Consider the following 15,703-nt stretch of genomic DNA (forward strand, 5'->3'; position numbering starts at 1 on the left):
TGAAAAGTCTCCAGATGACTTAAGAATCTTCCTGATGACTCATGCAAACTGTAGAAATTTACATTTTGGGCATTTGATAAAGAAACATCATTTTTTTCTATTATCACTCCTTGATTGATAATCAATCCTTCAGTGACAATTAGGAATTGAAACCATAGTCTAAATAATCCAAACGTGCAAAAGAAAGGATTCTTTGGGTTGGCTTATTGACTTCAACTACTCTCCCTTGGTTTGTGTTTGTTCTAACAGAGATTTAGCTGCTTGTCGTACAAGTCCCGGGAAGAAGACCCCACTCTCACAGAAGAAGAGGTAAGTTTTGTTGCTTTGTAAATAACCAGAAAGCCCCTGTCATAAAGAAGAGACCTTCTCTCCTGGAATAAACTCACGGTCATGTTGCCCTTTGTCTGTAAAAGCTGAAGGGCTCTCTTCAACATAAGTTTAGAGAGCAGAGCTGGAGATGTTGGCTTTATAATGGCTCAGAGAGTGACCAGCAGATGGTGAGACAAGAAGGGAGACAGGTCAGCCAAGAAAAGGAAACTAAGTAGGAAAGAAGGATCAGAAAGAATAGAAAGGAGCGGGGAGAAGATAGCAATGGGAAAGAGGAATTAAGGACAGGAGATGTAGTCAGCAGTCAGGAAGTCCACGTTAGAAGGAAACTCAGAGGGGGTTGGAAAATACAGGAAATTGGAACAGGTGTGTGTCGAGAAGTTGATCCCATCTGGGAGACAGAGGGAGAAGGTCTCAGTGAGGGATTTGGGAGGCAGAGAGCAGGTAACTCCAGGAAGAACAATTCCAGGCTCGAGCTCTGGCAGACGTAGCAGCCAACAAGAAAGGATTGAATATTCTCCTAAGCACCAGGGCAAAAAGTTCACTGGCTAAACTTTCAGTGAAGCGTTACGATGGTGAAAGCCAGTGTATATGTTATTGTGTCAAGCGAGGCTCAGACAGAGAGCTGTGCACCTTAATTTGTCCAGCTGCTTATAGCTTCTGTTTGGAATTCCTAGCAGAGTGAATTTTGTACATGCACAGAAACAATGTACACATGCAGGTACAGCTCCTCCTATAGAGAACTCTGAGTAGACTATTAAAATATGAAGAGAGACCACAATCCCACATTGAAAGTTCCAGGAGCAGAAGGGCTTTTCTTAGGGGATGTTTCCTAGCCCGTCTGTTTCCTACCCCAGGAAATGGACCTACTGTCTATCTGCCTGGTTGCACAAGCCAAAATGCTGGGGGTCATCCTTGACACCCCATTTTCCTCACTGTCCTTAGACCCAGTCAGCAGCCAAGGCCCCTCAAGTCCACCTCCAAATGCTCTCTTGCACGCACCCCTCCTGTCTCCAATGTGGCCGCCCCTCACTAGACTGGGGCAGTGGCCGCGCCCCGGGGCCTGGGGCAGCTCCTTTGACCTCCTCTAGTCTGTGTTCCACACCGTACCAGAGCCTTCCCATCCGGGACAAGAAAGTAAGATAGATAAGAGACCTGAAAACTAATCCTTTAAAATAAATCAAGACTATGTACAATTTTGAATTCCTTTTCTTTTTAATCATACATTTGTGGTTTTTGAAAATTGGACCTAGTTATACTGATGAATTTTTTACATAGAATAAAGAACCATGATTCACATATATCCATTTTAGGAAGAAGATTTGGGAAAAAGAAACATGGAAATCATTTATTTTTGTATTCATGTAGTAGAAGGTTAGACAGTCGAAACTGAGACGGAGACCTGAGTTCTAAGGACTCTGACCCCACATTGACAGAGTGATGGGGAAAGGGTTGATTATAAAAAGAAAAGTAGAAAAAAGGAAGAAAATAATTTATGAGAACGTAATAACGATGTACAGACCAAATAATGAAGATGAAAGATTTTAAAGAGAAAAATTGAAAAGCTAAATGGCAAAGGGGCTTGAAGAGAAAGCTGTATACAAAATAAGAGTGATAGCTGTAGAAGGCAGATATTCAGAAGGAATCTCAGAAGTCTTGAGAAACTTGGATTGGAGCTAAGATTTACAATGACACCCTCTGCACATTAGGTTCATGCCCAGACAATATTAACTTGCAAGTTAATGAAAGAGCCTGTAGTTCAAAAAATAGTATAAAGGCCAAGAAGACCCCAGTACTTACAAAAAGTGGGGGGCCGTTACTGGCAGAGGCCATGGGGAAGAAAGTTGAGGAGAGAAACAGAAACTGGTGAGGGGCCAATTCTCATTATTATAATCTAGGGAAATGTGTTTGTCCTTGAAGTTGCCCTTGAAGGAGAGGCATCGATATCTAGAATGCTGGTTTCCTTTGTCAGTGACCTCCATGATTTACCCCTTTATAATCTGTCCACATTTTTGGCTTGGACCACCGTTGGGGTAATAAGTTCCATATATTCACACTTCACTATCAAAAGCAGATTTCCTCATTCTTCCTAAATTCAAATAATTATAATTCTTCACTTTAAGAGTAATTTTTCCACTAAAACCTCGAAGGTGAGAATGTTAATTCAATATTCTTTAGAAAGGTCAGAGCAACATGGCAAGAGTTTCCTAAAGATTATTTCCCTGACTCTGAGCCTTTGGCTTGTCGAGGCCTGGCAAAATGGAGCCACCATAGTGAAAAGTTCTCATGCAGACGGCCAGTTTCCATGTAGAGGCCTGTCTTAAGAAGCCTCTGAGGCCAGCTGGAAACTTCGTCCACAGTATGTGGGAGCGGGGAAAGCAGGAAAATCTCCCTCTGCACTTGAAAACCAAGCATCTGTCAGGAAGCATGTTCATTTATTTCCCGGGTGTTTGAATGAATCGATCACTGTGGCCAAGATAAGTACAAGTAATGAAGGCTATTTTTACTAATTTCCAACCATGATTTCTAACAATAAAATAATAGCCCCAAAGAATCTCTTAATCAGTAGATTTAATCTCTCATTACCAAAGAAAATTCATCCCTCTTGACATTAGAGATGATACGTTGTCTATTAGGGACACTCAGCAGGTGTGCGTGGAAAATAGGTGTGCGTAGGAAGAGCGTAAGTTGATTGTCTCCTAATTTCATTGCTGAGTTTCCTGCTTGCAAATAAGACTGAATTTTCCCACTGAAGAAAACTTAGCCCATTCTGTAAATGTCTTTTTGACCAATAGTATGCAATGAAGTCAAGCATTAATGGAAAATGATGCTTTTACACATATATGTTTACTGCCAGCTAGGATCCAGGAACTACTCTTGAGACCACTGTGATGCAGGAAGAGTGGATCAGTCTAATTCAGTGGTCCTCGCCCTGAGGTGGATGTCAGAAGCTGCAGAGTGCAGGGCCCCGGCCCCGAGTTTCTGATTCAGCGGTTCTGGGGCGGGCCCGAGAATTTGCCTTTCTAATAAATTCCTAGATCCTGCTGCTGCTGGTTCGAAGCCCACATTTTGAGAATCATTTCATCTCATACATGTTTTCTTCCCTTTTTGATAAAGCAGTAGAGCAGAGCCCCTTTTCAGGTGAAATGTCATTCTGAGATTGAAACAAAATAAGACATGATGCTGTGGGCGGGTCCTGGGGGCCTCTCGAGCTGCCCTCTCACCTGCTCTCCCCATTCCCCTCAGCAGACCTGGAGAGAACCTTTCATGGAATTCTGCTAATATGACTGGTCTACTTACAAAGTTGGAGATAATATATATAATTATTCTTTACTAATGTACTCCAGGATTCATATAGATAATAAAGAACCCGAGGGCAGCCCCGTGGCCGAGTGGTTAAGTTTGCACGCTCTGCTTCAGCGGCCCAGGGTTTCGCTGGTTCAGATCCTGGGCATGGACATGGCACCACTCGTTAGGCCACGTTGAGGTGGCGTCCCACATACCACAACTAGAAGGACCCACAACTAAAATATACAACTATGTATTGGGGGATTTGGGGAGAAAAAGCAGGGAAAAAAAAAGGAACTCACTTTTTTAGGTATATATCTGGAGGAAATGAAATCACTATCTTGAAGAGAGATCTTTACCCCCATATTCATTGCAGCATTATTCACAATAGCCAGGACATGGAAACAACCTAGCTGTCCATCAATGGATGAATGGATAAAGAAAATGTGAGAGAGATATATGGACAAATGATTCATATATGCACACACACACACATATATATATATATATATATATACACACACACACACATATATGTAGATATACACACAATGGAATATTATTCAGCCATAAAAAAGAAGGAAATCCTGCCTTTTGTGACAACATGAATGGACCTTGAGAGCACTGTGCTAAGTAAGTCAGGCAGAGAAAGAGACGTATGTTCTCACACTTATGTGGAATCTAAAAGGGCTGAACTCACAGAAATAGAGAGTAGAATGGTGGTTCCCAGGGGCTGGGGGTGGGGGAAATGAGATGTTGATCAAAGGGTATAAACTGGCAGCAATAAGATGAGTAAATTCTTGGAATCTAGTGTACAACATGGTGACCATAATTGACAATATCGTACTATTAAACTTGAAAGTTAAGAGAGTAGATCTTAAATGTTCTCATCACAAAGAAATGATAATTATGATAATGGACATGTTAACTAACCGTGGGGTAATCATTTCACAAGATATATGTGTACCAAATCATCATGTTGTACACCTTAAACTTACATATGGTATATGTCACTTATATCCGAACAAAAACAGGAAAAAAATCAGCAAAAATAAAGAACAAATCTTAAAAGGACACATTCCCATAGTGCTAAGTATCTAGCTTGTCACTAAAAAGGGAGAGAGAGAAGTCGGGCTTGAAGCTTGTTTATCCAGTTCATCCTTTGTTTTCTAGATCTCGGCTATGTATTCATCAGTAAATAAACCTGGACAGTCAGGGAATAAATCAGGACAGTTGCTTAAAGCGCCAGAGTCCACGTACACCTCCATCCAAGGAGCTGCTCAGAGGTCGCCCTCTTCCTGCAATGATCTCTATGCTACTGTGAAAGACTTTGAGAAAACTCCCAACAGCATCAGTACGCTTCCACCGGCGGGGAGACCCGGCGAGGAGCCTGAACCTGACTACGAAGCAATACAGACTCTAAACAGAGAAGAGGAAAAGGCCAACCTGGAGCCCAATGGCCACCCTGGTCGTTTCCCAAAGGAGAATGACTACGAGAGCATTGGCGACCTACAGCAGGGCAGAGATATCACCAGGCTCTAGGAACGCAGAAGACAGCCCCAGATATCACATGACCAGCCCGTTGGGGACATTTCTTCTGTGGAAGCTAAGAAGCGACATCAGCCTACACTTTATATGCTGCTTTAGTAAACTGAAGACAACTGAACTGAAGATTTGGTGACTGTTTCCCAGCTTCAGAAACACTGCGGTACACACCTGCCTGCACGCAAGTGTTGCCCCTGCCTGGTGGGGGCACTGGCACACCCAAGCACATCTCCCTCGTGCACCCCGCCCTCTGGAAAGCTCCCAGCTGTCAGTGGGTTCGTCCTGTTGGTGAGGAAAGCCAAGATGTAAGGAAGAGATCTACTCATCAAGAACCACACCTCCACCTGCCTAAAATACTGCCATTCCGAAGAGCCAGGATTTTCTTCCTTTCTTCCCTTTCTGCTACTAATGTTAATACGTATGGCTTTTTTCCCTTTGAAATCTTCCAGTTCCTAATGGTTCATTCCAAGGAAATTCTCCCATAAGGCTTGGTCATTGCTGTCGACGTAGGTGTTTCAAGACGGTAAGAAACTGTGGTTGCTGGTTCCCGTCAGCTCGCCAGTCCTCTTCAAGGAGCTGCAACCAGGCATCGGAACCCTGGATAGGATTGGGGACGGCCCTTGAGTTTCTTAGGTCTTCAGTCCTTCTGATTTTGGCACTCCACGTCAGCAGCCTCTCCCAAAGGACTTGAAGTCATTTCTAGATGTTTTGTTTTATTTTTCTAGCCAAAAAGGTTTTTTTTCCCCAGTATTTGAAACTCTTCAGAGCCTTTTCAGTATTTTCAATGAGTATTGTGGTACTTCTATGCTTGTTTTAACCCAGAGCTCATTCCTCCGAAACAGAGAGCCTTAATCTCTGTGTTGGCACACAGACCACACATTTGGATGGCAGCCATCACGTCCATCTCTGAAGGGCTGTGGACTTGAATGTGTGTTTCTGATCATCTCTGCTGCCACACCAACAGTGTGGGATTTCGTAAGTGAACTGCCACCCTAAGGTAATCTATCTACAATTAAAATATAAACATTTATTTTTGTTATATAAATTTATAAGATGTTTTATGTTTAAGACCTAATTTCTAGAAAGTGCCGGAAAAAATGTATATTAACTATTTTGATTTTATGTACAATGATTTATACTCTCATTTTGAAAAGACACCATAAAGCACATAAAGTAGATATTTACAAGTAGTTGTTAATTTTTTTTCTAACCAAGTGTTTAAAACATTGAAGGTTTTTAAAGACTCAACTTTTCAAATGGTACTTGGAGCTCCCGGTCAAAATCATCTGGCTCACTGGAGAAATAAGTAGAATAACCAGAAATGATCATTTTCAGTGGTTTGTGGTGGGCGATATTAAAATATTTGAAATGGTCAAAATGGAAAGAAGAACAAAATATGACTAGGGCTGACTGAATTATTAACCTCATGAAAGTATTATAATTCCATTAAGGTTTAGTCACATTTTAAAGAAAACAGTGATGAATTCTGAAATCCAGTGCTTGCAAATGCAAATTGCCTATTGAGATTTTTTTTTCCTCCATTTTACAAAAATCAGTGGCTGAAATAACTCTGATTAAGAGCTCAGCCTGGTCTGAATTTAATCATCTCTTTAGATCTTATAAAGCCAACATTGGGAAACCTGTTCACTTTTCATTTTAAAGGGAACCTGGCTGAAGTGCTATTATATGGTGTAGGCTACAGAAAGGGAGCTTGTCCTACACTGATAAAGGAAAATAAGAGGCAATTATTCCATACCACTGTGCCATCTGTGACTTTTCAGATTGAATAATCTTGCTGTTTTCACTCGTTATGACTAAGAATGCAGTCGGCAGAATGAAGCCTCCTGAAATTTGTAGGGACCAGCTCAATGGCATGTTTTTTCCATCCCTTGCGTTCAGAGTTCAGTGTTGTGACTGCTCTGTGACATGTTTCTGAAATTGTAAGGTGAGCTGTGTTGGGTCAAAGTGGTTGGCCGCCATTATTTTTCAATCAGCCTGGTGTCTCCCATGAAGGCTTCAAGTTGAACAAGTTGAACACACTTAGAAAGCACAACATCATTGATTAGAATACCCTTGAATTAGGGAGAAGTTTATCAGGAAAATGGGAGGCCCTCGCTCTCTGAATTCACATCCTTCATAAGCGCCATTTTGCCTGGTGATTTCATTGCTGACTGTTAATGAATTTGACGTCATGGGATTCCTCTAGTACATGGTGATAGCCATGTCACGTTGCACACCTGGCGTTCTGCGTACTGCGGTAACGTCCTCTATGGGCACCTGCCTACTCAGAAGTTTTATTCTATTTCTTTTAATGTCTTACTTATTGCCAGGGAAGTGAGTATGATCTCTGAAGTCTAAAACCATTTCTAGAGAGAGAAGCTCCTTATAAATAGTTGTATCATCTTGAAATTTCATTATCAGAATTTCCCCCAGAAGTTTTGAAATAAAGGCTGTGCAATATAGCCATAAAATATGCACTGAAATAGCTCTCTTGATTTGAGAACCCATGCTAAGAATAAGTTGTGCTATAAAGTGTTATTAGTGTACTTTAAAAGGAACCGTAAGGCCCTCCAGGACAAATCCTGAAAGAGTAAGTGATAGCATGGTCCAGGAGGGCTGGGGCAAGAGAGTCGGGGTGAACTCCAGGAGGCGGCTCTGCTCCTTAGACCATCGGGTACTTTACTCAAATGTGTTTGCTGATGTATCGTCACTGTTTTGACCTCATCATACAGCATTTCATAAATGTCATCGCATGTACTTCGTTCTTTGAAAATCTGTGCTGGAATCTTTGAGTTGGACAAAACCCTATGGCTTCTTTTAAAAAGTTTCATCTTGAGCTAAATGCTACACAGTTTAAATGTATGAAAGATAATTATCAGAAAAAAGAATTTACTGTATCTTTAAAATTCAACTTTGACATCCATATCATGATTCAATTATAATAACCTAGATTATGTGAAATGATACAAAAAGGTAAAGTTCTAAGAAAACTTTTTTGTCTTATAAATCAGAATTCTAAACATCTTGCCTAAAAGTAGGATCTTTGTTTTTATTCAGATGTTTTGAAAGTTTAGAAAAGTTTTTTATCCTACTTGTATTATTTCTCAAATATAGTCAGCAGGAAAGTATAACCTGTTTTATATGAAATGTTTGAGGAAATTTTAAATTCTAGAAGAAAGTTATTTATGCAAATATGTTGGCCACGTATATTTTTTTCCTGTCCTGCACTGAATTACATCAAGTCTATTAAAGCTTTTAAAAGTACCACTCTCCTTTGTGGGAAAAAATCCCATTACTGATTTATCTGCCCTCAAAATCTAAAAGTTAATTCTAATTGAGTGCTAAATTAGCAATAGGTAGTCAACACAAAGAACTAAAATCTAACCTCAGTGTGTCACTGTATCTATTTCTCATATTTGATTTTCATTTTTCTAATTAGAGCATTTGCTTACTTTAACCAGTAACAAACTATATATATAATATTATATATATGAGATCTATATATAATATTATGTATATGTGTGATATATATACACATACATATGTACATGTGGATATCTATAAAGTTGTTCTGGTGCTTAATTAATGAGGATCCATCCTATTACGTATTTTGAATGTTTATCCTACTGGTGTGATGACTATTTTCATAAAAGCAGAGTAGAAGCAACAGTTCTCCAATAGTTTTCATTTGGTAATTGCAGGAAAACCTTCTTAAGTTGCCCTCATTTAATTTTTCTAATTAATACATTCATACTTTTAAATTATGTCCATAATTTTCTTAGCTGAAAAAGAGTGGTATTTTAAAATAGTTTTCTTATCCATGTGGCTCACTGCGTCTTCAACCTGACAAGGGAAAAGGTACCCAGGTGTCCTTCTCAGATAGGTGTTCGAGAAGAGATTTGTCCAAAAGCACAAGAGCCACGTGAGCCAAGATGGAGCCACAGCAAGGTGACCCCCACCAGGCAGCAGAAGCAGAGGCCCAGTGTCACGTGGTGGCATTTTATTTCACTCTCTTTGGGAACCGCGAGGTTTTCCCACAGACTCGACAGGCAGTGGAGTAGTGTGATGTGCAAACCAGCGGCTCTGAGATGATGACATGGCTGTAGTCAGAAAGCTTCCGTTCAAGACTGAAGTAGGATGTTGTAAATGAGCGATGGCATTTTCTTCAGTGCTCCTTGTGATGGTTTCTCTGAGTCCGTGTGATCTGAGGATGCCATTCTTCTGAAAGTATTGATTCTGGTACCCGGCCAACCCAGCTTTGGCAGCTAGAAGCACAGTAGGTACTGATGGCTATTTCCTGGAAATCTTGACAGGCTTATTGTACTGTGTAATTGGGAAAGTTCAAGTGTAGTGTTGGTATTAATAAGTAACTGCTGTGAAAAATAGGAACATGTGTCTAAGAATATCAAATATGGCTTTTTTTGCAGTGAATTCTAAATTTCTTGTCCTTCTAGTAGTAGTTTTTTGCTCTGCGTTGCACCCTTTCTTAAATACATTATTCTTGACAGCGGCATTAGATAAGTCGAACACACTTAGAAAGTGTTTGACTTAAAGAGATTAGTCCAGAAACCATGATGAATTAGAGTCTTCGTCCGGAATTACCAAAGTAAATTTAAAAAATTGTGGTCGGGAAGAGAACAAATATTCATAAGTGGGTTTTGTTTTTCCTACTGCTCATTTTGAAGTCTGTCTTTACATCCACTCTCTAATATTTACAAAGTAATTCATTGTTTTTCCAGGTTCTTATTTTATTTAAGAAATAGTAGTTCATATTCCTCTTAATGTCAGATGAAACGAGAAATACAATTTTTGTTGTGAAGGCAGTTTTTTTAAAGCATTCAATTTGGTAATCATTTATCTTAATACAGTTAGATTAGATTTTTCTTTGCTCCCCATTTATATACTATGGATTTTTTTTTAAATGTCTTCTGCTTGGTTTTTATCTCAGTCACCTTGCATAATGGATTATAAAGGCTGGTAATTGTCATTCCTCAGATGCCTGTATGTTAAATTAACAACAGTAAAATGTTTTCATGTTGTTACCTTTCAAATAGTTGTGTTGTATTAACATGCCTCATGTTTTCAGGGGAAACATGAAAATAGGTAAACAGATAGGAATTTGCGTTTCATTGTTCATGCATTTTTTCCCTCATAAAAATAGTTTCCAAAAAAAAGTGACGTGTTGTCTGTTAGGCGATCCTGATCAGTCTCAGGATACTTAACTCGAAAATACTCAAAAACACTCAAAAATAATTCATGACGCTTAGCAGCATTTTCACTCATCCCCAAAGGTCTTTGTAATGGTCAAAATGTTCAAGTCACAAAAGAGAGAGAAAGTTGGTTTTCAATATTGGGAATTTTTAAAGTTTAAGTCCAAAAATATCTCTTACTGGCTTCAACATCTTAGAGTTTTTCGCCTCCCTGACTCTCGTCCTTTAAAGGAGTGAGTCTAAAGAATGGGGACATGAGGCCACTATTTCTTCCAGCCCTGCTTTCGCTCCTCCTGCGCAGATGCCCCTGTGTCGCTTTGCAGAGCACCACCGCAAGCCTTTCCCGCACCCAGCTCTGCTGTTTCTGCTTTCCGCAGCACGTCCCACCACGTCTTTCTCAATCCCATCACAATCCTCAGCGGCACAGACGCCGCAGAGAACTGCTCCCCACCACGCGAGGTGAGCCGGCAGTGCTCCCCGCTCGCACTTGCCTGCGTCACGGGCCACGGAGAGAAGGCCACAGACCCACCTGGGGAAGCAGATGCTGAGTGTTGTCTGTCACGAGCTCTGCTAAAACACTTTTGCCCAGATCTTTCATGAGAATGGTTGGCACCAAAGGGCCGTGGCAAAGAACCTCTTGTTGAGGACCCAAACTCCCAAATGCAGAAAAATTAGCCCCATGCTCTGATGGGGTGAGCTCACTGTCCCCCACAAGGTACTGAGAAGGCCTTGCATCTCCTCAAGTTCCAGCAAAGCTAAATCCTTGGAATGGCAGACCACTAGTTACCTGTAGAGTAGGAGGACACTGATTGTTTTGAGGGGAAAAAACCCTTTCTTGTAAGAATTCATCATTCATAAGGTAAATTGAATGGAACCTTTTTCAGCCATGCAGCTATGATAGCCCCTCCCCCCGGAAAATGATGCTTATGAATGATGTCTGTGACAACTGGGTTGACCTACTGTCCCAGGTCTCAAGGAAACCAGAGAGTTCACGTATCTAACCGTGGAGGTACCAGATATTGAGGATAACTTGGCCATTTACAGGCCAACTGTCTCATATTCGGAATGAGAAACCAAGGGCCTTTTAGGTCCCCACACAGGGGAGTGGGGATCGGTGGCTGCAGGTCTGCCTTTCTAAGCACCTGAGGACCCAGGATGTGTTTCCTTTTGATTTTTTAAACTTTCCTCTTAGTCATCATAGTTAATTATCTGAATGGATATTCAGGGGTGTAATTTTTTTTTTCCAAATTAACAGAACAGATATCAGCTCGTTTTCTTTTAAACATTAAATGTATAAAGTCCACCTCGTACACCAGTTAGACATCCTTAAGGGGACAGTTAAGGCTAACAGGCCAGTCTCGGCCCCTGGAGATGGCAGTTCGGAACCATCTTCTTATAATGTCTGGTTTGGTTTTGTTTGTTTTTTAGCTCAGCAAGTTGGAAACCATGAGTTTAAAACAAACTCTTTCCTTTTCCTTTTTAAAGCTTGAGGAGAAATTTTTTTTAACTTTAGCTCCCCATTCAGGCAGCAGAGGCTTCCCCGAGCGACAGCAGTGCCCTTCCCTGGCCGGAGACGAAAACTAAAAGCCTGTGAGCCTGTAAAGGATTTTGAGCATTCCTTTCAGTTTTTATATATTTTTAATGTAAAACCCATAAATGAACTTGACGTGATATTCATGACCCATTGCAGAAATTCGCTTGCTCTTTTTGCATTTATGTGTTGAATAAAGGCTTCTCTTGTTTGTCCCGGAGCCCCAGTAGAAGCTTAATTCCTCTGGGCTGCTGCGTGAGCGCCCGCGGATGTCCTGGAAAATGGCAGCACCGTTAGCTGAGTTGGTCCCTTAGGGAGACGTGTGCTAAAGACGTGTGCGAAAAATGTCAGGAAAGCTGAATTTTATGTTCAAGCCAACAAGCGTTTGAGAGGGTCTTGTATGCCTCCGATTTTGACATTTTTTCTTTTTTCCTGAGTACCAACTCTGTGTTTGATTCCTGGGGTGGCAGGGGTGGGGGGGTGGGGGGAGCAGGGATTAGCAGTAAAATTTGAACTAAGTGACATGGGCCAGACTCCTTGCCCCCGACTGTCTCCGTTTCTCTGTCTCCAGAAAATGTATTTCCTGACTCGCTGTCTACCACTCTGAGTCTCTTAGGGAGCAAACAGTAAATGTGTATAAATGAGACAGAGTATCTCAAAGATTTAAATTCTTGTTTAGATATTTTCTCCTTTGTAAACTCAGGAACAAATCCAGTTTGTGGATAGCATAATATGGCTAGTAATGCTGTCATCTGTAGGTGACTAGGTGCATCCTTTCAAATATATTTTGTTTAAAGACTAACTTTGTTTTAACCGAGAAAAGAAACTCCTCGATAAAAAAAAAAAAAGCTAACAAAAGACTTCCATAATCTCTTTCTAGAAGAGTTGTGGCATCAGTCTAACATCCACCCCACAGCGTTTGTTTCTTGCCTATCAGTATTTCAACAATTTTTATGAGAGAAAAAATTGCACATTTTTTGTTTCTTGGAAAAGTGAATTGAGCTGTTGAATTAAATTCTCAGAGGGGACAATTTAGTCAAAGAAGCATTGGTTTGGGAGATGAGAGCTCACGGCTCTGTGGTCCCTGTTCCAGCACTGACTTTACTGTGTGACCCTGAGCAAATGATTTAACTTCTTTGTGCCTCAGTTTCTCCATAGACAAAATGGGGATAATGATACCAACCATTGCCTACCTCATTGGGATGTGATGGGGACAAATGAGATAAGACAGGTAAATACAAATGCTTTGAACCCTGGGAGGAAGGTGCTATATAAATTTAAGTCATATTGTCTTTAATGATCCAATTATTGTGTTTAAGGTTTAAATAATGGCAATACTGTTAGTCATGTTAAGAATAAGTTTCAATTTGACGCATATTTGTAATTCTCTTCTGTGGCCAGATCTTGATCGTTCATCCAGTAATCGTACCTGAGGAAGTGAAATGGATATGTTTTCTGTGTGTTTCTGCCCATAGTATTTCTATTGTGGATGTTCCCAAAAAGCTGGACTTTCATTTGTAATATCTTATAGTTTACATGTATGAACCTTATTCAAGCTGTATATAAAAGTATAATCATGTGTAAATAGCAGGTACATTGTAATTAAAGGCACTTATCAAATTGTCTTTGTTCTTTTTTAATTGCAATAAAGGTCCGTTTTCTATAAAAGCTTGTCACAGTTCATTTGGTGTTTAGGAAGGTCGAGGATGCTCATTTAGACGCCTGTAGTGCATGACCAGAGTCTTGGGATTTCAGCCATCAGCGCACCACTGTGACAGGAAGGAGGATGTGCCTGATGACCGGGCGATAGAGTGTGGTGGTTGGAGTCACAAACTCTGCAGAAAAGGGCCTGAGTTTGAGTCTCATCCCCATGATGACTTGTAGGAAGCTGTTGGACTCCTCTGGGCCCCAGTCTGCACATGAGAAGGGAGGGATGACAGCGTAGAACCCACCGACCAGCTCGTCCTGGGGGTTCAATGAGGTACTGAGCATCTGCACTAGGCGTCTATTTTTTCTTAACGACTCAGGACCTTACCGCTCCTGGTGCAGATGGTGTTCACGGGGGTGGAAAGGTGGACCGGTGAAGTTTTTTTAAGAATAACAAAAAAGGCTGGAGTATGTCTGACTCACTGTAACTAGGGTCTCAGAATTCTCCACTCCCATTCATGAACAGAAGGAATATTTGCTGTCATCCTAGATGATTCTTAAAATCTCAAGGCTGGACCGCGGGTGCTGCAAAGCCAACTGTCTACCAGGCATCACATCTGCCTCCAAGATTTCTCCATCTGTCCGTCCTGATGTCCTCTCAGAATGGGATCCTGCTGGACTGGAGCGTATCTTTCCCAGTTGCCCCATTTGCCCCGCTTTAGCTTTGAAGTGCCCCCCATAGCATACACCACCGTTTCCTCTACACAGCAAGCACTAAATACATGTTTGATCTGGCTTGAATTCTCACAGCTGTCTCTCATCTGTGGTCCTACGAGCCTGTCTTGGACTCGTGTTTGTAAAGTCTGAGGACGGTATACTTGAGCTCTTCCCCAACCAGAAGCCTCTCTGTGCCTGTGAATCTCTGAAGCGATGGCAGAGTCACAAGGTGGGGAGGTCCTCCAAGTTAGAAGCAGCCCACCAAGCTGGGGGAGAGGGGGGAGGAAGAGAAACATCTGACACGGAGATAAACAGCCTCACAACCTGGCAGAGCTGCCTTCGAAACCAGACAAGTCGTTCAAAGCAAACAGCTTTAGATGCTCGGGTCCAAATGAAAAAAAATAAATAACTGCCACATCAAAGTAGAAAGACAAGTTAACAGGGAAACAAAAGAAACCACAGAAAAACCATTCATTTCATAAATATTTACTGAGCACTTAACCATGTGGCAGGTGCTGAAAAACACTGATAGAAGAAGAATTAACTCGGGCCTCATCGGGGCGCAGCCCCCACTGGCCTCGGTGCCTGCCTTGGAGTGACTGACAGGCACGTTCAAGTTCTCAGGGCATCGGTATCTCCATACCTCAGCTGGCCGTCCCGAGTCGCTGGAGATCCACTTTAGATGCAGGAGTCCAGAAAGGCCTCTGCGAGCAGGTTACAGTTAAGCTGAGACCAAAAGGAGAAGCCAGAGAGACTATTCCAGGCCTGGAACACAGCTGACACCAAGGCTCCAAACCGGGTACACCTAGCTCTTCTCACACGAGTATAAATAACTCAATATGCGGTCAGCCTGCCAGGCCTCCAGACCTTTTCTCTACCGTTCTTCCCCTTGTCCAGCTAGCCCCATCCTCAGTATCTCTGTGGTACCACCATCTGCCTTCCGTGCTGTCACCAGAATTATCGTTCTAAGGAGCAAGCCTGTTTGGGACAGGAGAAAAGTAATTATTCAGTCCCTACTGTTTCCTGGGCCCTGTTCTAGATTCTGAGGATACAGCAGCACATAAAACAGGCCAAGATTTCTGTCCCAGGCAAGCTTACCTCCAATGGGGGAAGAAAAGAAATGATTTATCAAAACAAATTTCAGATCATAAGTGTGATGAGTAAAATAGAGAAGATGCAACAAAGTAAACCAAGTGGCATTGAAATAGAGAGTGCCTTGGTTTGTGTTGGGTGGGGAGGAATAATATCTTTCATACTGGGTGGCCCAGGAGAGCCTGAATCACATGGAGCAGCCATATAAATCTTGGGGAGGAAAACATTCCAAGAAGAGAATAGCAAGTGCAAAGGCCCTGGGGAGACGAAGAGGCTGGTGTGTTCCAGGACCACAGAGGAGGCTAGGGTGGCTATGCTCCAGCAGTGGAGAGAGGTGACAAGGGAG

The 15,703-nt window shown here is 41.7% G+C and overlaps 1 protein-coding gene across 8 annotated transcripts in view; it reads left to right on the forward strand.

Annotated features, from left to right (window-relative positions):
• PAG1 (phosphoprotein membrane anchor with glycosphingolipid microdomains 1) overlaps window positions 1-6,347 on the forward strand; it is a 129,758-nt gene extending 123,411 nt beyond the window's left edge. For all 8 annotated transcript variants that reach the window (XM_070630377.1, XM_070630375.1, XM_070630373.1 and 5 more), the window contains 2 exons: window positions 250-309; window positions 4,789-6,347. In XM_070630377.1, coding sequence (XP_070486478.1) covers window positions 250-309; window positions 4,789-5,157 — 429 coding nt within the window. In that variant the 3' untranslated portion in view covers window positions 5,158-6,347. The remainder of the gene's footprint in view (window positions 1-249; window positions 310-4,788) is intronic.
• The last annotated feature ends 9,356 nt before the right edge of the window (window positions 6,348-15,703 follow it).

The sequence above is a fragment of the Equus przewalskii genome, chromosome 8 (assembly GCF_037783145.1).
Source record: "Equus przewalskii isolate Varuska chromosome 8, EquPr2, whole genome shotgun sequence".
Taxonomy (NCBI): domain Eukaryota; kingdom Metazoa; phylum Chordata; class Mammalia; order Perissodactyla; family Equidae; genus Equus; species Equus przewalskii.